Source organism: Macaca mulatta, chromosome 11, assembly GCF_049350105.2.
Source record: "Macaca mulatta isolate MMU2019108-1 chromosome 11, T2T-MMU8v2.0, whole genome shotgun sequence".
In the NCBI taxonomy this organism is placed as follows: Eukaryota; Metazoa; Chordata; class Mammalia; order Primates; family Cercopithecidae; genus Macaca; species Macaca mulatta.
In genome coordinates, this window is record NC_133416.1 from 131,200,255 (window position 1) to 131,223,187 (window position 22,933).

General features: G+C 45.1%; 1 protein-coding gene across 2 annotated transcripts in view; it reads left to right on the forward strand.

The window, feature by feature from the left end:
• The window catches only part of DNAH10 (dynein axonemal heavy chain 10), a 179,655-nt gene that overhangs the window by 4,004 nt on the left and 152,718 nt on the right, over positions 1–22,933 (forward strand). For both annotated transcript variants that reach the window (XM_028830097.2, XM_077955570.1), the window contains exons 2-9: positions 2,508–2,591; positions 6,465–6,565; positions 7,723–7,831; positions 9,052–9,167; positions 15,364–15,583; positions 18,265–18,422; positions 19,097–19,327; positions 20,885–21,075. In XM_028830097.2, the coding sequence (XP_028685930.2) occupies positions 2,508–2,591; positions 6,465–6,565; positions 7,723–7,831; positions 9,052–9,167; positions 15,364–15,583; positions 18,265–18,422; positions 19,097–19,327; positions 20,885–21,075 (1,210 nt within the window). The remainder of the gene's footprint in view (positions 1–2,507; positions 2,592–6,464; positions 6,566–7,722; positions 7,832–9,051; positions 9,168–15,363; positions 15,584–18,264; positions 18,423–19,096; positions 19,328–20,884; positions 21,076–22,933) is intronic.

Genomic DNA, 22,933 nt, shown 5'->3' on the forward strand with positions numbered 1-22,933 from the left:
TAGTAACTTCCTTACATTTAAAGGAACTTCACAAATATTGCCAGACACATGTTCTCTTAAAAATTCACAGAACATAGAATTACCTCTAAAAAGAAAAAGCAACCCTTCTCCATCCCTTAGGCCCCAGTCCTGCTCCTATTCCTACCGGGTAACCACTATCATTAGTCTGGTGTGTTTCTGGTTGACTCTTTTGTCAGATTTTCAGTCAATCAATCAATCAATCATCTACCAACCGACTGATCTGTCTTCCTACCTTCCTATACATCTATCTATCTATCTATCTATCTATCTATCTATCTATCTATCTATCTATCTCTTGTCTACCTACCTATCTATTCATCTGTTTCTCTCCTGCCTACCTACCTAGTTATCTGTACATGTATCTATACATCTATCTATCTATCTATCTATCTATCTCCTGTCTACCTACCTACCTATACATCTATTTCTCTCCTGCCTACCTACCTAATTATCTATACATCTATCTATACATCCATCTATCTATCTCCTGTCTACCTACCTACCTATACATCTATTTCTCTCCTGCCTACCTACCCAATTATCTGTACATGTATCTATACATCTATCTATCTCCTATCTACCTACCTATTCATCTATTTCTCTCTCTCCTGTGTACCTACCTAATTACCTATACATCTGTTTCTCTCTGTTATCTGTCTACCAACTGACCAATCTATCTGTGTGTCTATCTACCTATCATTCACCTATCATCTGTCTATCCATCTATCAATTATCTATGAATTTATCTACCTACGTACCTATACATCTATCTCTCTATATATACATCTATCTCTCTACCTACCTATCTACCTACCTACCTATACATCTGTCTCTATCTATATATCTATCTAGCTATCTACCTACCTACCTACCTATACATCTATCTATACCTCTATCTATATCCTGTCTACCTACTTACCTATACATCTCTCTCTCTGTCTCCTGTCTACCTACCTAATTACTATACATCTCTCTCTCTCATCTACCAACTGACCAATTTATCTGTGTGTCTGTCTACCTATCATTTACCTATCATCTATCTATCCATCTATCAATTATCTACCAATTTATCTACCTACCTATATGTCTAGCTCTCTCTATACATCTATCTATCTACCTATTTATCTATCTAGCCATCTATCTGTCTATCTCTGTCTGTCTAGGCATAAGGTCAGGGCTGTTGAAATCAATTAATCAGCCTACCTACCTTCCTACCTACTTGTCATCTATGTCTGTCTATCCTTGTTCTATGTACAATCTGTATTTCTCTCTATAATGATAATATATGGATATATAGAGTTCCAAACTGTAAATATCATACTATATATACATATTATTTTGTGACCTCTCCCTCCACCACATGTCTTGGTTATTTTTTCATGTCAATACCTACAGTTCTACCTGACTTGATAGATTTTAAATACATAGATGTACCATATTCTACTCATCCATTATATAATTAATAGACACTTAGCTTTTCAGAGTATTCATTCTACAAACAATGGAACAATGTCCGTCTAGCCTTACATACTTTGTGTATTTCTGGAGGATAGATTTATAAAAATGAAATGCATCTGTAACAAGTATGGTCTTTTACAATTTGAGTAGGTCCTGTTGGTCCACAGCCAGTGGTGGTGGATGAGACGCCTATTTCCCAACAGCCTCCCCGACATTCAATATTGGCCATTTTTTAGATTTTTGCCAATTCCATAGAAGAAAAGTAGATGCACTTCCTTACTCTAATTTATGTAAATGTTAGCGTAGTTGAATCTCTTTTTTTCCCTTCAGTTTTTTCTTTTCTTTTCTTTTCTTTTTGAGACAGAGCCTCACTCTATCTCCCAGGCTGGAGTGCAGTAGCACGATCTCGGCTCACTGCAACCTCCATCTCTTGGGCTCAAGTGATTCTCCTGCCTCAGCCTCCTGGGTAGCTAGAATTAACAGGCATGCGCCACCACACCCAGCTAATTTTTTTGTATTTTTAATAGAGACGGGGTTTCACCATGTTGACCAGGCTGGTCTCGAGCTCCCGATCTCAAGTGATCCACCTATCTCAGCCTCCCAAAGTGCTGGGATTACAGGCATGAGCCACTGCGCCTGGCCTCCTTCAGTTTTTAAATTGTGGCAACATACACATGACCTGCAATTTACATCTTAACAATTTTGAAATGTACAGTTTAGGGTGTTAAATGCATTCATAGTGTGGTGAACCCAGGAGCCTCTTTCTTATGCTTCTTGGTTGTTTATATTTCTTCTGGGCTGGTGGTAACTCTGATCATTTCTGTATCCTTCGTCTCTTGGCAGAATTTGCACAAACCTCCTTGGCTGTCACTGAAAGCTGGCTCCAGTAAGGAATACTGCTGTAACCTAACGAGTCTCCTGTGGGCCACATCCCAACCCCTTGGCTCCACAGAAAGCAAATATATCAGGTGTTTCGTGCAGAGAACAATTACATTTTATATTTTCTTCCCATTTATGTGGCCATAAAGATGAGATACCTGTCCTGTCTGCAGAGGAAGAAGAGGAAGAAGAGATTTATTCTCAAAAAGTGGAGTCCGTGGATAAAGGACGAGGTGTGCAGTTGGGAGGGGTCATGGGAGGGTGGAACTGAAAAAGCCGCTCCCCTCTCGGCAGCGGCAGTAGGGTGCTGCCTGCCACGCCAGAATCAGCTTTTACTTTCGCGGGGTATGAAGCACAAAGAGGAAGTGCTGGGTCATGAATAAACACATGTAGTAGTTTCCTATGGCTGCTGTCACAAGTGACCACAGACTGGGTGGCTGAAAAAAACACAGATGTATTCTCACAGCTCTGGAGGCTGGAACTCCAAAATCAAGGTGCTGGCAGGGCTGCGCTCCCTCTGCGGGACCAAGGGGAGGATCCTTCCTGGCCTCCTCACAGCAGTCTGGAGGTCAGGGTGTCCTCAGCCTGCAGCATCATCACTCCAGTCTCTGCATCCATCATCACATGGCCTTGTCCCCTCTGTGTCTTTCTTCTCCGTGTGTCCTCTCTCCTTCTTCTTCTTCTTCTTCTTCTTCTTCTTTTTTTTTTTTTTTTTTTGAGACAGAGTCTCGTTCTTGTCACCCAAGCTGGAGTGCGATGGCGCGATCTCAGCTCACTGCAACCTCCGCCTCCGGGGTTCAAGTGATTCTCCTGCCTCAGCCTCCCAAGTAGCTGGGACTACAGGTGCCCACCACCACACCCAGCTAATTTTTATATTTTTAGTAAAGATGGGGTTTCACCATCTTGGCCAGGCTGGCCTTGAACTCTGGACCTCAGGTGATCCGCCCTCCTCAGCCTCCCAAAGTGCTGGGATTACAGGCATGAGCCACCGTGCCCAGCCGTCCTCTCTCCTTATACAGGCACCAGTCACCTTGGATTTTGGGCCCACTCTAATCCATATCACCTCGTCTTTACTAATTACATCTGCAAAGACCCTGTTTCCAAATGAGGTCACATCTTGAGGACATGCATTGTGGGGGACGGTCTTCAACCGAATGTAGTATGTAACATACAAACACTCGTACCGGCAGCATCTCAGCCAGCTCGGCAAACACATGCTTTGTACTTTGTTTTGTAGAGTAGGCTTCCCGCTACGCAAACTGCAGATGCCATTTTCTTAGGAGACTCTTCAAGGCACGGTACTTTTCATTTATTTATTTATTTTTGAGACAGGACCTCACTCTGTTGCCCAGGCTGGAGTGATACAGTCATAGCTCATTTCAGCCTCTAACTTCTAGGCTCAAGCAATCCTGACTCAGGCTCCTGAGGAGCTGGGACTATAGAGGTACACCAACAAGCCTGATGACATTTTGATTTTTTGTAGAGATGGGGTCTTGCTATGTTGCCAGGCTGGTCTCGAACTCCTGGGCTCAAGCAATCCTCCCACCTCAACCTTCCAAAGTGTTGGGATTACAGGCATGAGCCACTGCTCTTGGCCAAGAATTTATTTTTAACCAAATTGTAATCCCCTCAAGTAGCAAAGATTGTGGAGAGGGAATTACAAGTTAGAAATAAAAGATAGTCTGAATAAGGCTTGTTTAAAGTGGGTTTTTGTTTTTTTTTGTAGACGAAGTCTTGCTCTGTCACCTAGGCTGGAGTGCAGTGGTGCGATCTCCGCTCACTGCAACCTCTGCCTGCTGGATTCGAGCAATTCTTCTGCCTCAGCCTCCCGAGTAGCTGGGACTACAGGCACCCACCACCACGCCCGGCTAATTTTTGTATTTTTAGTAGAGATGGGGTTTCATCATGTTGGCCAGGCTGGTCTCAAACTCATGACCTCAGGTGATCTACCTGCCTTGGCCTCCCAAAGTGCTGGGATTACAGGCGTGAGCCACCGTGCCCGGCTTAAAGTGGGTTTTGATAAGGCAGATGGCAGTTCTGGATTCCACAACGGTGTCTGCTGAGGCCTCCTAGGAACACACTCTCGGCTTCTGAGCCCAGTACATCCAGGAAGAGGACAGGCTTGGGTGGGAAGAGGCTGTTTAGGTGGGAAGGTCGGGGAAGCCCTTTCCCACAAAGTAAATTAACATTATTATATGTTTTCTTCTTTTCTTTTTATGGTGGTAAAATGGATGTAACATAAAACTTACCTTTTTTTTTTTGTTTGTTTTTTTTACCATTTCTAGGTGGCATTAAGTACATTCATAAGTGTATTTTCCTTTTTAAAGATGGGGCCTTGCTCTGTTCCCCAGGCTGGAGTGCTGTGGTGTGATCATAGCACCCTGTAGCCTTGAACTCTTGGGCTCAAGCGATCCTCCTGCCTCAGCCTTCCAAGTAGCTGGGACTACAGATGTGTGCCACCACGCCTGGCTAAGTGTTTTTTTTAACTTTAATTTTTTGGCCTGTTATGGTGGCTCACGCCTATAATCCCAGGACTTAGGGAGGCCAAGGCAAAGGATCACTTGAGGTCAGGAATTCGAGAGTAGCCCGGTCAACATGATGAAACCCGTCTCTACTAAAAACACAAAAATTAGCCAGGCGTGGTGGCACATACCTATAATCTCAGCTACTTGGGAGGCTGAGGCAGGAGAATCACTTGAACTTGGGAGACGGAGGTTGCAGTGAGCCAAGATCACACCACTGCACTCCAGCCTGGGTGACATAGTGAGATCCGTCTCAAAATTTTTTTTTTTGTAGAGACGAGGTTTCACTACATCGCCCAGGCTGGTTTCAAACTCCTGGCCTCAAATGATCTTCCAGCCTGTAGCTGGCACTACAGGCGTGCACCACCATGCCTGGATAACATTTTGATTTTTTGTAGAGATTAGCGACCACTCTAATGCTGTTAGAGAATTAGCAATGAACTACAGGCTGTTTATGGCATGGCACCTGCTCCTAAGTGTGATTTTTTTTTTTTACTGTAGTCTATTGCTAGTTCTCTAATAATGTTGCTACTGCTGACTATAGACTATTCCCCTACCAACCACGGGGCCGATGCCTTTACGCGTGCCGTCATTCAGTCCTCCAGAATCTGGTTGGTAGATGTTACTGTCCCATTTTATGGATGAGAAAACTAACGGCAGAGAGGATTCAGCCCCTGACACTGAGTTGATGCCAAAGCCGCAGTGACTTTGCACAGTGCCTTTCAAAGTGAGAGTGAGGGAAAGCTCCCAGGGAAAGCTCCTTTCTCTAATCATCGGGCCTGTTGGAGGTTCTGAGGGCTGAGACTTGGTGTCTGCTGAGGTTTCTGAATCTGCATCAATCCAAGTGGACTTGAGACAGATGCGTCATTTCATTTAGACTGTTTTTCTTCTCGTCCCTCACAAGTTTTGCATCTCATAGTGAGAAAGGAGTAAATGCTAACGTGCTAGCAGTAATTCTTCTTTTTCTTGTTTTGAGATGGAGTCTTGCTCGGCCACCCAAGCTGCAGTGGCACAATCTTGGCTCACTGCAACCTCTACCTGCTGGCCTGAAGTGATTCTCTCACCTCAGCCTCCCGAGTAGCTGGGATTACAGGCACGCACCACCATGCCCAGCTAAATTTTGTATTTTTAGTAGAGACAGGGTGTTGCCATGTTGGCCAGGCTGGTCTCGAACTCCTGACATCAAGTGATCCACCCACTGCAGCTTCCCAAAGCGCTGGGATTATAGGTGTGAGCCACTTAGCCTGGCCTGTAATTCTTATCTTTATGATAAATTCCCTTTTAAGTAAAAAACCTCAGAGAAGTCACAGGGTCACAGGGTGGACACTGTACCTGAGCAAACGCAGACACAAACATGTTAAATTTCTGATGGACACCCTGTCAAAAACGAAACACAATTCTTGTCAATTACAATGCGAGTCAAGGCCACAATCGGACTGATTGGAGCAGAAGGTATGCACAGCTGTTTGATAACTTGCCTTTTGAATGAAATGCACTGGTGCACGAAATGCAGGGCTGCCCTTGATGGTAGGAAACCTAATTTTCGGATGATTTTCTCTTACACTTTGATTGATGTTTTTGCAGCTAAGCATGTGTCACTGAGAACCGAATCTCTAGGTCAACCTCTAATCGACGTAGAGGATGAAGAAATGCACAAAGAGATTTCAGAAAATCTCCCTTCCAAAGTAAGCATGGCTCTTTGTCCTTGTTGGAGGGGTAATGAGTACCCCTAACGCCCTCTAAAATTCAGGGTAACTGACACAGCCCCATCCAAGGGATTTATCATGTTGGAATGGAGATTATAGGATCCCAAGGCCACCCTCAGATTCAGTGATTGGCTAGAAGGACTCACAGGACTCAGAAAATCTGTTATATTCATAGTTATAGTTTATTACAGGGAAAGGATGCAAATTAGAATCAGTAAAAAAAAAAAAAAAAAAAAAAAAGAGAGAGAGAAAAAGGTACACAGGACAGAGACCAGAGGAAAACGGGAACAAGCTTCCATATGTTCCCTCCCAGTAGAGTTTCATGGACTGCACTTAATTCTCCTGGTAGCTGTGAGTGACAACATGCATGAAGCATTGCCAACTAGAGAGGCTCACCTGAGCCTTGGTGTCTGGAGTTTTTACTGGGGATCAGTCACACAGTCATGGAGCATCCACGTGGCTGACCTTAGTTACTCAGCTCCCCTTCATCTCCAGCCCTCACCACCACCCTAGAGGTTGAACTGATGCTGTATGACTGGGGCCCCAGCAAACAAAAACAGGCATTCACCAAAATCATATTGTTCGCATACACCTTCAGGCATGGCCCAAGGCTGTAGGTACACAAAGACTCCCATATTAGGCAGGATATTCCAAAAGCTTGGAAGTTGTCACCCCAAGAGCCAAAGGCCAGTTCTGAAGACATTTGGCATCTGTGGGGTTTGGACAACACAGGCCTGCTAAATGAACCTTGTTCTGTAAAAACTCCAAGGTTGGAGTTTAAGGCTAGGACGTAAGCATTCAACCTGGTCTGTGCTTACCAAAATCATGCTTCATTGCTTCATAAATATGTCCCATCTGCAAAACAAAATTCAAGCTCCATCTGGACCTTTGCCAGGTCGGTTTGTTTAGGTGTTGCTGCGCGGGTTGGTCAATAGAGGAGTCAGGCTGAGAGCTCAGAGTCTAGGTGAGTTTAGCTCCTGTGCTTAGCTGGTACCCACTGTGTGGCTGTGGCTGCATTGTCAGAACATGAGACCAGCCATTGTGTTGAGAGGAGAGCTTAGGTGTGCTTGATATTAGGTTCTTTAGGTGCATGGATGTATCACAAGAATGAATGTTTTTTGTTCCTCATGTTTCAGAGAATTGTGAAGCACATCGTGGAAAAAATGCATCTCCACATGCTCTGTGCCCCTCTTCCCACGGAGTTCCTGGACCAAAACGTGGTGTTTTTTCTCAGAAATACCAAAGGTACATTTCTGGCACGTGTGTGCGTATGTGTGTTGAGGGGGTGTGGTTGTGCATGCACTTGTTCACTCTTTCTGTTTGTCTTTTTGTGGTTATCTTTCACTTATGCCAAGCTCTCTTTCTTTTCCATACTGGGTTCTTATGTAGTCTTCTCAAAGCTAATTTCCAGTAAAGAAGTGTTAGATATAAAGAAATGTATTCAACCAATGATAGTGCATGTCTGCACATATTTGGAGAAGGTGTGAAGACTGAAACTTGTGAAATAACGACTTCAGTGGGTATATTTGTTGTGTGTGTTTTGTTTCCCAGTTAGATCAAGGGAACAGTCTTTAAAATGTTTACCTTTTAAAGTAACCTTTAAAATGTTTACCATGGTGATTGATTTTTGGTCAGGTAGAGTAAATACATATCAAATAAAACCTTGTTTGTTGGAAGGGTAGATGTTACCAAGTAGGTCTTTTCAAACAACCCATGACTCAAAAGATGCTTTGGCAATGAATTGAGAAAGACTTGCTGGGGAGTGAAGACAGGCGAAGCTAGTGCCCAAGCCAGTTTGGATGATTGTAACAAATTTCCATAGGCTGGGGGGCTTCGCCAACAAACATCTATTTCTCACAGCTCTGGAGGCTGGGAAGTCCAAATCAAGGTGCTGGCGGATCTGGCGTCTGGCGAGCGCCACTTCCTGGTTCACAGATGGCGCCTTCTATCCTCCTATGGTGGAGAGTCGAGAGAGAGAGAAAGCAAGCTCTCCTGTCTCTTCCCATAGGGACACCAATCCCATCGTGAGACTCCACCCTCATGACCTAGTCACTTACCAAAGGCCCCACCTTCTAATACCTTCACCTTGGGGATTTAAGCTTCATCATGTGGATTTTGGGGTCATTCAGTCCATAGCAGCAAGGAATCCAGCCAACATTTCTCGACAACCCAAATAATTTCTGGTTTTGGCCAGTGTTAGATACTCCAACCAGATCAGTGAATATGTGCAACTCTTGTGTGCTGTTCATACTAATCCGTGAACCACAGTGCATCGGTATCCATTTCAGCTTCTCATGGGCCCTCAGATTTGTTTAAACACAAATAGGGGATATTCTGAATCTGTAACCAGAACATTCCTTATAGCAACTTGGGAAGAAGGAGAAGATTCCTGTTCTCTTAGAAATGTTAACTGTTGGCTGCTCTCTCTCCCACTGACCTTACATTCTACACCTGTTTTTATTTAGACGCAATCTCCGAAGCTACCGACATGAAGGAAGCTATGGAAATTATGCCGGAAACACTGGAGTATGGAATTATAAATGCTAATGTGCTCCATTTTCTGAAGGATATTATGTGTCAGGTAAACATGGAGAAAGGAAGAAATTCTAGTATTTCTGAAGTTGAGGTCATGTGGTTTTTTTATTCCACAAATAAGTAGTGGGCAACCCTTTTGTCTCAGGTGCTGTTATGGACACTGAGGGTCAAGCAGTGGACAGGACAGTCAATGGCCCTGCTCTCTAGGAGCTTATGTAAGGGAAAGACATGGCACACCAGCACATCTATGAGAAAATACCAGGCGCTGACAAGTGGCATGAGGAAAATAAACCCTGATACGAGACAGAAATGGGCCATGCACACTGCATGTGTGTGCAGAGGGCATGGTGAGGAATGGTCTTGCTGAGGATGTGATGTCTAAGCTTTCTTTTTTATTTTTATTATTTTTTGAGAGAGGGTCTCTCTGCCATCTAGTCTGGAGTGCAGTGGCATGATCACGGCTCACTGCAGCCTCAAACTCTCAAGCGATCCTTCTGCCTCAGCCTCCTGAGTGGCTGGGATTATAGGCATACACTACCATGCCTGGCTCATTTTTGTACTTTTTGTAGAGACAGGGTCTCACCATGTTGTCCAGGCTGGTCTCCAACTCCTGGGCTCAAGCAATCTGCCCGCCTTGGCCTCCCAAAGTGCTGTGATTATAGGCATGAGCCACCATGCTTGGCCTGAGCTTTATAGACCAAAAAAATGAAAAACTCATCAGCAGGCCTTTTTCATGAATGATAAGTTATTAGGGAAATGCACTAGGGAAGGAAGGAGGAGGTGATATTGAACTGAGACCCAAATGAGGCCAAGGCATCAGACACGATAGGATGTGGAGGAAGAGCATGCTGGGCAGAGAGAACAGCAGGTGCAAAGGCCCTGAGGTAGGAGCAGCCTCTGCTTGGCTCAGTAGCACGAGGACGGCCAGTGTGGCTGGAGGGAGGGCTGGAAATGAAGGCAGGTTTAAGCAGGGGAACAACAGGATCTGGTTTGCATTTTACCTCCGGCTATTGTGGGAAAACATATTGCTGGGGTGGAGGGGAAGGAAAAACCAAATAGAAAGCCACGGAAGAGCCCAGGTGGAGGGCTGTATTAGTCCATTTTCATGCTGCTATAAAGAACAACCCATAATTTATAAAGGAAAGAGGTTAAATTGAGTCACAGTTCTGCATGGCTGTGTAGGCCTCAGGAAACTTAAAATCATGGTGGAAGGGGAAGCAAACACATCCTTCTTCACATGATGACAGGAAGGAGAAGTGTTGAGCAAAGAGGGAAAAGCCCCTTATAAAACCATCAGATCTCATGAGAACTCACTCACTATCATGAGAACAGTGGCATGGGGGTAACCTCCCCCAGGATTCAATTACCTCCCACCAGGTCCCTCCCATGACACGTGGGGATTATGGGAACTACAATTCAAGATGAGATTTGGGTGGGGACATGGCCAAACCACGTCAAGGGTGATGGTTATTTAGGCTTCAATCAGGGAAGGGAGGGAGAAGCAGACAGTGTGAGGAATGCCTTGAGGATCAGGCCATGGGACTTGCTGATGACCAGGATCTGGAGGCTTTGAAAAGTATCACAAGAATAGAGAGTACAAAAAATGACTCTTGGTCCCAGCACTTTAGGAGGGTGAGGTGGGAGGATTGCTTGAGGCTAGGAGTTTGAGAACAACCTGGGCAATATAGCAAGACCCCATCTCTAAAAAAAAAATTTAAAAAAGAATGACTCTTAGGATTTGGGTCTGAGAAACTGGGAGGATGGTGAAGTCATTACTGAGATGGAGGATGGGGAGAAACAGATATGGAGAGAAACTTAAGTGTTGTATTTTGCATGTTAAGCACAGGTGGCCTCTTAGACATTCAAGTCAAGGCGTAAAGCAGGACGTATGAGTCTGGAACTCCGCAGGGAACTCAGGGCATCCGTCTAGCAAATATTCATTGAGCACCTACTGTATTTCATAGCAATGAACAACTGAGACAAGGTCTCTGCCTCATGGAGCTTTCATTCTAGACGGGAAGATGTACATTAAGCAAGATCAATGAGAAAATATATAGTGTGTTAGATAGCAACAAGAGTTAGGGAGAAAAATGAAACCAGATAGGGAAGAAAAAGGAAACAAGGGGGATAGGGAAAGTTGATAGGGAAAGGTGGGGCTTTTGCAATTTTAGATAGGGTGGCCAGGAAGACTTCACTGAGAAGATGTGGATAAAAATGTCCAAACCAACACAATATCCTCTTTTGCTTGGAGGATTGCAGTAGCCTCCAAAAAGTTCCCCCAGTTTCTGTTCTTACCCTCTATGCTACATTCTCCACATGCACCAGAGTGATGCTTTAAAATATGGGCGTCATCAGCACAGAGATGGTGTGAAACCAAGGGACCAGGTGGAACAATCAAGGGAGGGAATAGAGATGGAAGAGATGAGGGGAGAGGAAAGTTAGCACATGGGTGATCCAGAAGCCAAGAGAAGATGATGCTTTGTGGAAGAAGGGAGGGGCCCGCTGTGCCACTTGCTGCTGGAGGTCAAGAAGGCACAGGCAAAGAAGAGCAGGAGGGCTTGGCCCTGGGTGACTTCCATGTGAGCAGTTCTGGGGATGGGAGCAGACGAGGTCTCACTGAGAACAAGTCACCCTGTGAGTTAGGCTGTGGGGCCTCCCCACTGAGCTGCCAGCAGACAAGGGACGTTCCACCCGAAGATACCCTCCTTCATCGGGATAATATCTTTTCCTAGTGTGACTTTGGAGGACTCAAGAACATTGGCTGCCTTCTTATTTATTTATTTATTTATTTATTTATTTATTTATATTTTTTGTTTTTATTCATTTATTTTTGAGACAGGGTCTCATTCTGCCACCTAGGCTGGAGTGCAGTGGCGCAAGCATGGCTCACTGCAGCCTTGACCTCCCAGGCTTAAACGATCCTCCCACCTCAGCCTCCTGAGTAGCTGGGAGGATCACTAAAAATTAGCCAGGTGCACGCCATGCCACAATCCCTGGATGATTTTTGTATTTTTTTTTTTAGAGACAGTGTCTCAGTATGTTGCCAAGGCTGGTCTCAAACTCCTGGGCTCAAGTGATCTGCCCACCTCAGCCTCCCAAAATGTTGAGATTGCAGGCATGAGCCACCACACCTGGCCATGCTGGCTACCTTCTTATGCAAACGGAACTTTCCATTCTAAAATAACATCAACCCCATCTCTACCAAAAATAAAAAGAAAAATCTGCTGGGCACGGCTGTGGGCTACTCTGGAGGCTGAGGTGGGATGATTGCTTGAACCCAGGAGTTTGAGGTTGCAGTGCATGGTGGTCATGCCACTGCACTATAGACTGGGTGGCAGAGAGATACTCTATCTCTTAAAAAAAAAAAAAGGAAAAATAAAATAAGATAACATCAAAACATGATGTGTAATTAATTATTCATGGTTATATGCATTATGACAACCAGAGTCATGTCTAAAGGACACAGGGCTCAACTTGAAGAGGCTCATGCCAGCCACAGATGGGACATTTTGACCTTCAGTAAGGATAAAATTGCAGTGGATTGAAGCATAGAAAATATATTCAAATACGGCCGGGCGCAGTGGCTCATGCCTGTAGTCCTAGCACTTTGGGAGGCCAAGGTGAGTGGATCACCTGAGGTCAGGAGTTCGAGACCAGCCTGATCAATATGTTGAAACCCCCGTCTCTACTAAAATTACAAAAATTACCCCGGTGTGATGGCGGGCGCCTGTAGTCCCAGCTACTTGGGAGGCTGAGGCAGGAGAATTGCTTGAACCCAGGAGGTGGAGGTTGTAGTGAGCTGAGGTCGTGTTACTGCACTCCAGCCTGGGCGACAGAAAGAGACTCCGTCTCAAAAAAAAAAAAAATATCTATCTATCTATCTAAATATCTATATAAATATATATCTATATATATAGATAGATATTCAAATGCACGAGTTAAAAAATTTTTTTCAGACAGAGTTCTTAATCCATTGCCCAGGCTATAGTGCAATAGCACAATCACATCTCACTGCAACCTTAAACTCCCAGGTTCACGGGATCCACCCATCTCAGCCTCCGGAGTAGCTGGGTCCATAGGTGCTCACCACTAAGACTGTCTATTTTTTTTTTTTTTTTTTGAGGTGAAGTCTCACTCTGTCGCTCAGGCTGGAGTGCAGTGGTGCGATCTCAGCTCACTGCAACCTCTGCCTCCCGGGTTCATGACATTCTCCTGCCTCAGCCTCCCAAGTAGCTGGGACTAGAGGCACCCGCCACCACACCTGGCTAATTTTTTGTATTTTTAGTAGAGATGGGGTTTCACTGTGTTAGCCAGGATGCTCTTGATCTCCTGACCTCGTGATCCACCCACCTCGGCTTCCCAAAGTGCTGGGATTACAGGCTTGAGCCACTGCACCCAGCCTAACTTTTTTTTTTTTTTTTAATTGTAGAGATGGGGTCTCCTTGTGTTGCCCCGGCTGTTCTCAAACTCCTGGGCTCAAGAGATTTTCCCGCCTTGGCCTCTCAGAGTGCTGGGATTATAGGCATAAGCTACCATGCCCAGCCTTTCAAATCCAATGAATTTATAATGATCTTTAAAAGTCCTGACGGGTCACTTCTGGAGGATGATAGGGAACCACTGTACTATTTCGAAAATTGGGCAAACAAAGAGGAGTCAAGCATTTATGTTGCCTTCCCCATATGAAATGTACGAGATCATCTAGTAGTAGCTGTGAGAGGTGTCTCTGTATCAGTATCTCAGCTAATAAACGGACATTTTAGAACATTTCAATTTTGGAACCCCCACTTGATTAATGGACCTGGGGGTGGGAAGAGAGAGAGAGAGAGAAACAAAACCCAAACCAAGAAGTTGTTTCCTGATGGAAGAAACACCAGTCATATTTTGGTCAAGTCTCTGGTCCCAACTGCCAATGTGCAGGAAATACACATCACGGAGGAAGTCCGGCTGCACAGTGAGTGTGTCGTCAGCAACATTCGGATTGGTCAGCTCTACTGATCCAACATTCTAGGTTCTTCAGTATGTTGCAGGAAATACATATAGATTCAAAGAGTCTTAAAAGAGGTATCACAATTTTGAGAAATATAGGCAAAACTAAAAAACAAAAACAAAATTCAGCCAACCAACTCAATCAACCCACAGGCATTTATAGATCACTTTTTATGTGGTGGGGGCTAAGTTGTTTGGTAATTGTATTCCAGTGACATCATAAATGTGTGCTTCTGTCTCTAGCTACATTTCAAAGAAACTATGTCCTCAAGAACTTAATTTACAAGAATAAGATGGTCCTGAGCTGATGGTTTAACACATAGTTTTCTTACCTCCCTGTGCCAGTTTCCCCTCCCTCCCTCCTTTCTTTCTCTCTCTCTCTCTCTTTCTGAGACAGGGTCTTGCTCTATCGCCCAGGTTGGAGTGCAGTGGTGCGATCTCGGCTCACTGCAAATCGCCACCTCCTGGTTCAAGCAATTCTCATGCCTCAGCCTCCCGAGTAGCTTGGACCACAGGTGTGCACCACCACACCCAGCTAAGTTTTGTAGTTTTAGTAGAGATGGGGTTTCACCATGTTGGCCAGGCTGGCCTTGAACTCCTGATCTCAAGTGATCCACCAGCCTCGGCCTCCCAAAGTGCTGGGATTATGGGCATGAGCCACCGCAGCCAGCCCCCGTGCCACAGTTTGTAACTTCTCAGTTACTGGTGGTATACAGAAATAACAGTACTGTTTTTGGGGCAGTCGTGTCAGGCCTGGTTAAAATTGGTGCCCTTGGATCACTTTGTCAAATGTAATCTCTCTGTCTTTAGGTCTGCGCTCCAGGTTTGAGTGCTTTTCACTTTGCACGTTTGTATCTCAATATAAAAGAATATTCAGGCCGGGCACAGGGGTCACGCCTGTAATCCCAGCACTTTAGGAGGCCAGGGCGGGTGGATCATGAGGTCAGGAGATCGAGACCAGCCTGGCCAAGATGGTGAAACCCTGTCTCTACTAAAAATACAAAAATTAGCTGGGTGTGGTGGCGTGTGCCTGTAACCCCAGCTACTTGGGAGATGGATGCAGAAGAATCGCTTGCACTGGGGAGGTGGAGGTTGCAGTGAGCCAAGATTGCGCCACTGCACTCCAGCCTGGTGACAGAGTGAGACTCTGTTTCAGAAAAAAAAAAAAAAAGAATATTCAAAACCAGAGGCAATTTAAATACATGAATTATTGAAAATGACATCATATGATGTATTTCATAAAATTGGCATTTCAGGTTTTTTTGCCAGCATTGTCCTTCAATCAGCACAGGACAAGTACAACTGTGGGAGTTACATCTGGAGAAGGCTTTGATTTCTCTGAGTACGAATCAGACCTGCCGCCCATGCCTGGGGAGACAGTAGAATATCACAGTATTCAATTAATACGGGATGAATTTTTAATGAATGTGCAGAAATTTGCAAGTAATATTCAAAGAACCATGCAGCAACTTGAAGGTAAGGTTTCATTTTCCTCCTTTTTAGTTAAGAATGGTTAATTTACTGTAGTTGGGATTACAGGTGCATGCCACCATGCCTGGCTAACTTTTACAACTTTTTTTTTTTTTTTTTTTTTTTTTTTTTTTTTTCTGAGATGGAGTCTCACTCTGTCGCCCAGGCTGGAGTGCAGTGGCCGGATCTCAGCTAACTGCAAGCTCCGCCTCCTGGGTTCACGCCATTCTCCTGCCTCAGCCTCCCGAGTAGCTGGGACTACAGGCGCCCGCCACCTCGCCCGACTAGTTTTTTGTATTTTTTTTAGTAGAGACGGGGTTTCACTGTTTTAGCCAGGATGGTCTCGATCTCCTGACCTCGTGATCCGCCCGTCTCGGCCTCCCAAAGTGCTGGGATTACAGGCTTGAGCCACCGCGCCCGGCCGTTTTTTTTTTTTTTTTTAATTTTAGACGGAGTCTCGCTCTGTCGCCCAGGCTGGAGTGCAGTGGCGCAGTCTCCAGTCACTGCAAGCCCCGCCTCCCGGGTTCACGCCATTCTCCTGCCTCAGCCTCCCGAGTAGCTGGGACTACAGGCACCTGCCACCTCGCCCGGCTAGTTTTTTTTTGTATTTTTTAGTAGGGACGAGGTTTCACCGTGTTAGCCAGGATGGTCTTGATCTCCTGATCTCGTGATCCGCCCGTCTGGGCCTCCCAAAGTGCTGGGATCACAGGCTTGAACCACCGTGCCCAGCTGACTTTGTGTATTATTAGTCACTGTTAGTCTTTTTTTTTTTTTTTTTTGAGATGGAGTCTCACTCTGTTGCCCAGGCTGGAATGCAGTGGCGAGATCTCGGCTCACTGCAACCTCCACCCCCCGGGTTCAAGGGATTCTCCTGCCTCAGCCTCCCGAGGAGCTGGGATTACAGGCGTGCACCACCACACCCAGCTAATTTTTGTATTTTTAATAGAGACGGGGTTTTACCATGTTGGCCAGGCTGGTCTTAAACTCCTGACTTCCAATGATCCACCTGCCTCGGCCTCTCAGAGTGCTGGGATTACAGGTGTGAGCCACTGTGCCCGGCCTAGCACACGATTTTGAACACATTTTTCTTCATTGTTTTCTTTTTTTTTTTTTTTTTTTTTTGAGACAGAGTCTCGCTCTGTCGCCCAGGCTGGAGTGCAGTGGCGCAATTTCGGCTCACTGCAAGCTCCGCCTCCCGGGTTCATGCCATTCTCCTGCCTCAGCCTCCTGAGTAGCTGGGACTACAGGCACCCGCCACGGCGCCCGGCTAATTTTTTTTGTATTTTTAGTAGAAACGGGGTTTCACCGTGGTCTCGATCTCCTGACCTTGTGATCCGCCCGCCTCGGCCTCCCAAAGTGCTGGGATTACAGGCGTGAGCCACCGCGTCCGGCTTCTTCATTGTTTTCTAGTAGTCAACATCCAGTGATGAGAAACTGAATGTTCTTCTAATTTTTCTCCCCTCTCCCTTTTACATGCTTTTAAGACCATCTGGTTATCCCTAGCGTTTTGATGTTAGGATGATGGGTCTGTGTGTGGTACTTTTTCCATTCATTTTTTAAACACTCAGTGGGTGTTTTCAGTCCAAAGACTGAAAAATTCTCTTGACATTTTCCTCCACTATTTGTTTTCTCTTGCTGAAATTCCTGCTGGAGGCATGTCTGGAGATTCTATTTCTTATCTTTTCTCTTGTATTTTTCATCTTTTTGTCTTTGTATTCTTTCCTGGAGTGTTCTTCAACTTCTATGTTACCAACATTTGATTGCCAGTCATATCAGCTATTATATTTTTAATTTTTAAGACCTCTTATTCTCTGATTGTATTTTTTTTTTCATAGCATCCTGTTCTTGTTTGATGGATGCCATATGTCTCAAATCTCTGAGACAAATAGCTGGGCTTTCCTTTTGGAAATGTTCTCCTTTTGCCCTGCCCTGCCTCCTCTCCCCTCTCTTCCCCTTCCCTTTTCTTTCTTTTATTTTCTCTCCTTTCTTTTTTCTTTTCTTCTTTTTTTTTTGGCAAGGTCTCACTCTGCCACCCAGGCTGGAGTGCAGTGGCACAAACATAGCTCACTGCAGTCTCAACCTTCTGGGAACTCAGGCAATCCTCCCACCTCAGCCTCCCAAGTAGCTGGGATTACAGGCACACACCACCATGCCCGGCTAATTTTTGTATTTTTAGTAGAGGGGGGTTTTGCCACATTGGCCAGGCTGGTCTCGAACTCCTGACCGCAAGTGATCTTCCTGCCTAGGTCTCTCAAAGTGCTGAGATTACAGGTGCGTGCCATCATGCCTGGCCTGTTCTCCTTTTCTTTACACTATCTCAGTTTCCCCTGATGTCATTTTTCCCCTGATTTATGTTTGACTGACTGTTTCAGGCTAGTGGTTATCTAAAATATCTGCTGGTTCTTTGTTCAAGTTTTTAAAATTGAAGTCACTAGGTTGTAAACTCAGGAACATATTAAATAACTAAATCATTCTGATCAAGCTTAATGCTGGAACAATTATCTAAAATATTTGAATTACATTCTAATGAAAGAGAATGAGATACAGATAGTATCAGGACAGGGGATGCATCAGATCTTATTATACTGATGAAGCTTGAGAGAAGACCCAGCCAGTGAACTTGAATGTTTTTCTTTGTAATCATTTTTCCTGAACGAGTGACTGACTGATCGCTTTTATTTTCCTAGGTGAGATCAAGTTAGAAATGCCAACCATCAGTGTGGAGGGAGAGGTGTCCGACCTGGCAGCTGACCCGGAAACTGTTGACATCTTGGAGCAGTGTGTGATAAACTGGCTGAACCAGATATCCGTAGCGGTTGAGGGCCAACTGAAGAAGACACCTCAGGTAGTTTGTGTAGGGCTTTCAGAGAGCCCCGATCCAGGTCATGCTTACCATGCTGGGAAAGAGCCCAGAGTCTGGGGTCTGCATCGTCTGGCATCTTTTCTTACTGTTTTATGATTTCCTTAAGCCATCAAAATAAACACACCCAAAATATCACTTCTGGGCTTTCTGATGTTAATGTGCTACCAGGTTACTGCCTGGATTGATAAAGATAACACTTTAGATCAGTCGGGAAGCTTGGGCTGCCCAAAACAGGAAACCCAACTCAGTTTGATCAGCTAAGAAAGCAAATTCCTTGGCTCAGATAATGGAAAAGTCCAGAGGTAGGGTTGCCTTCAGGTCCAGTTTGATCAGGGCTCTGGCTAGGTTTCTCTCTGAATCTCTCAGTTCCAGACTCCTTTCTAGGGGCCGGGGAGCTTCATTCCTTAGGCTGGCTGCCTTGCAGCAGTTTCTGGCCTCACATCCGCACACCTCATCGTCCGGAGGAAAGCAGAGGGTGCTTCTAGCATTCCCAGCTGGAGCCCGGAGATTCACTCTGATTGGACCATGCTGGGTCGAGAGCCCACCCCTGAAGACCCTGAAGGATTGGACAGAAAGGAACGGATGCTGAGAAACCACCAAAGTGTCCGCTCTGCACTAATGATGAGAGTTCTTTGTGTGTTCATTTCACCTCTCAGGGTAAAGGCCCTCTGGCTGAAATTGAATTCTGGAGGGAAAGAAATGCAACTTTAAGTGCTCTGCATGAACAAACAAAGCTTCCAATAGTCAGAAAAGTCTTGGATGTGATCAAGGAATCCGACTCCATGCTTGTGGCTAACCTGCAGCCAGTGTTTACCGAGTTATTCAAGCTCCACACGGAGGCCTCAGACAATGTGCGCTTTCTCTCCACCGTGGAGCGTTATTTCAAGGTACGCTGGGTGTGCTGCGCTTTGCAGTCAGCTCTGTCAAAGGGATTTCCTATGATTTAATTTCCCTTTTAAAAATGTTCAGCATTTGGCCAGTAGAAGTGGCTCAGGCCTGTAATCCCAGCATGAGGTGGGCAGATCGCTCGAGCTCAGGAGTTTGAGACCAGCCTGGCCAACATGGTGAAACCCTGTCTCTCCAAAAAATACAAAAATTAGCTGGGTTTGGTGGTGTGCACCTGTAGTTCCAGCTACTCAGGAGGCTGAGATGGAAGGATTGCTTGAGCCTGGGAGATGGAGGTTGCAGTGAGCCACGATTGCGCCACTACACTCCAGCCTGGGCAACACAGTAAGACCCTGTCTCAGAAAAAAACCTCAGCATTTCAAAAACTGTGATAAAATAGATATGACACGATATTATCATTTTAACCACTACTAGGCGTACAGTTCAGTGGCACTAAATACATACACAATGCTATGTGTCCATTACACTATTTCCAAAACAGTTTCATCTTCCCAAACTGGAATTCTGTGTCCATTAAACACTAACTCCCCCTTCTTCCTTACCCTAAGTCCCTGGTAACTTCTGTTCTCCTTTCTGTCTTTGTAAATCTGACTACTCTAGGGACTTCATATAAGGGGGCCATGCAGGACTGATCCTGTGTGCAGTCTCTTTGATTCAGCATCATGTTTTCAACGTTCACCTGTATTGTAGCTTGGAAAGTGTTAGTGCTTCATTCCTTTCTATGGCAGAATCATATTCCATAGCCTGGATAGACTACATTTTGTTCTCTCTTCATCAGTTGGTGAGCATTTGAGCTGTTTCTGCATTTTGGCTATTATGAAGAATGCTGCTACGAACATTCTTGTACAAGGATTTGTGTGGATGTATGTTTTTAATTATTCATGTATTATGCATAGGAGTGGAATAGCTGGGTCATATGATAACCGTTTAACCTTTTGAGGAATTTCTAGATTGTTTTCCAAAGTGGTTGTCCCATTTTACATTCTCAAGAGCAATACACGAAGGTTCTGGTTTTTCCATATCTTCACCACCACTTGTTATTGTCTGTCTTTCTGATAATAGCCATTGTGGTTTAATTTGCATTTCTTTAACAACTAGTGAGACTGAACAACTTTTTATGTACTTAACGTGCTTCTTGTCAATTTCATATTGTTGGTGAAATGTCTGTTTTAATCTTTTGCCCATTATTTATTTGAGTTATTATTATAAGAGATTAAAAAAAGTCTGCTCACCTGGGCAACATAATGCAACACCATCTCTACAAAAATAAAAATAAAAAATTAGCCGGTGTAGTGGCGCATGCCTGCATTCCCAGCTTACTTGGGAGGCTGAGGTGGGAGGATCACTTGAGTCTGGAGGGGAGTCAAGGCTGCAGTAAGCCATGATTGTACCATTGCACTCCAGCCTGGGCACCAGACTTGGTCTCAAAAAAAAGAAAAAAAAACAAGAGTGAAACTTCTTGCATGCTTACTGTTTTATGAAACTATTTGGACCCCAAGGCTAAGGGCTCTTCTGTGGCTCTCTCCTCTCTTGGTCAGAACATAACGCATGGGTCTGGCTTCCACGTGGTCCTGGACACCATCCCCGCCATGATGAGTGCCCTGCGGATGGTGTGGATCATCTCCCGACACTACAACAAAGACGAGAGGATGATTCCGCTCATGGAGCGCATCGCCTGGGAAATCGCCGAGAGAGTCTGTCGAGTGGTCAACCTGCGGACTTTGTTCAAGTAAGAAGCCATAGCGTTCATTTTTTTGTTTTGTTTTCACTTTTAGCTTTTTAGATCTTAAACAGCTCTATTGAGCTATAATTCACATATAATTCTCTCACTTAAAATGTACAATTCACTGGCTCCTATGGCCAGGCACAGTGGCACACACCTGTAATCCCAGCCCTTTGGGGGGGCCAAGGTGGGCAGATTGCTTGAGGCCAGAAGTTCGAGACCAGCCTAGCCAACATGGTGAAACCCCATCTCTACTAAAAATTCAAAACTTAGCTGAGTGTGGTGGCGCATGCCTGTAATCCCAGCTTCATGGGAGTCTGAAGCATGAGAATTGCTTGAACCTGGGAGACGGAGGTTGCAGTGAGTGGAGATCACACCATTACGTTCCAGCCTGGGTGACACAGCGAGACTCTGTCTCAAAAAAAAAAAAAAAAGTACAATTCACTGGCTTTTAGTATATTCGCAGAATTGTGCAGCCATAACCACTATCAATGTTAGAACATTTTCTTCATCCCTCAAAAGAAAACGTGGCTTTTAGCAGTCACTCCCCACCTCTCCCTAATTGCCCTAGTCCTGGGAACCATACAGCGTGGGGTCTTTTGCATATGAATGGAATCAGACACTATGTGACTTTTATGTCTGACTTCTTTCACTTAGCATCATGTTTTAAAGGTTCATCCACATTGTAGCATGGATCAGTGCTTCATTCCTTTTTATGGCTAAATCATATTCCATTGTATGGAGATATATTTCGTTTCACGTACATTTATGTGTGTGTGTGTACACACACATATACATATATATCTATATGAAATTTTGTTTTAATTGCAACGTTCTTCCCCAGGTGTACCTGGAGAGACTGAGGCTGAGGTGGAACCACCTTTGAGGGTGTAGGGATGATAGAGGATGCTAAGGGAGACAGATAACTTTTTTCATTTTCTTAAAAAATATCTATATAGATGAGGCCGGGCACGGTGGCTCACGCCCGTAATTCCAGCACTTTGGGAGGCCAAGGTGGGTGGATCACTTGAGGTCAGGAGTTCAAGACCAGCCTGGCCAACATGGTGAAATCCTGTCTCAACTGAAAGTACGAAAAATTAGCTGGGTGTTTTGGTGGGCGCCTGTAATCCCAGCCACTCAGGAGGCTGAGGCAGGAGAATCACTTGAACCCAGGAGGTGGAGGCTGCGGTGAGCCGAGATCGTGCCTATGTCTATATCTATATCTATCTCATCATCTATCAGGATCTATCAGATCTATCAGGATATCTATGTAGATCTGTCTATATGTTTCTAGATAGATATCTATATTTACCTCTATCTATACAGATAGGTATCTATGTCTATCTCTATCCATCTATACAGATAGGTATCCATGTCTATGTATATGTATTTATATAGATAGTATATAAATGGAATCAGACACTGTGTGACTTTTTATTATCTATAGATATCTATATCTATATGTATCCATATCTATATATAGACCGATCTCTCTCTCTGTATCTACCTGTATAGCTGGATCTCCATTTATATCTATCTGCATAGGTGAATTAGTTACCCAAAGGGAGGCATTGTCCTGCGCCCTGTTGCAGCTGCCGCTGTTGACCTCTGGCCTGGGGCCAAGGCCTCCTGCCCCTTCTGGTGTAGGGAGCGAGGTCACCAGGCCGCCCCGGCCCTGCACGCTGGCTGGCGGCTGCCGCGGGCACCTCGCAGCTTGGGACTCCTGCCCTTGCACATGGGGCAGGGCAGCCTCTCGCCCCCTCCGCCTTTTCTGATGAGGCCGCGTGATGAGGCCGTGAACCCGGGGGGCGCCCGGGTCAGAATTTCCCGGGACACTGGCTGCCCAGCTGGGTAGCGCGGCCGG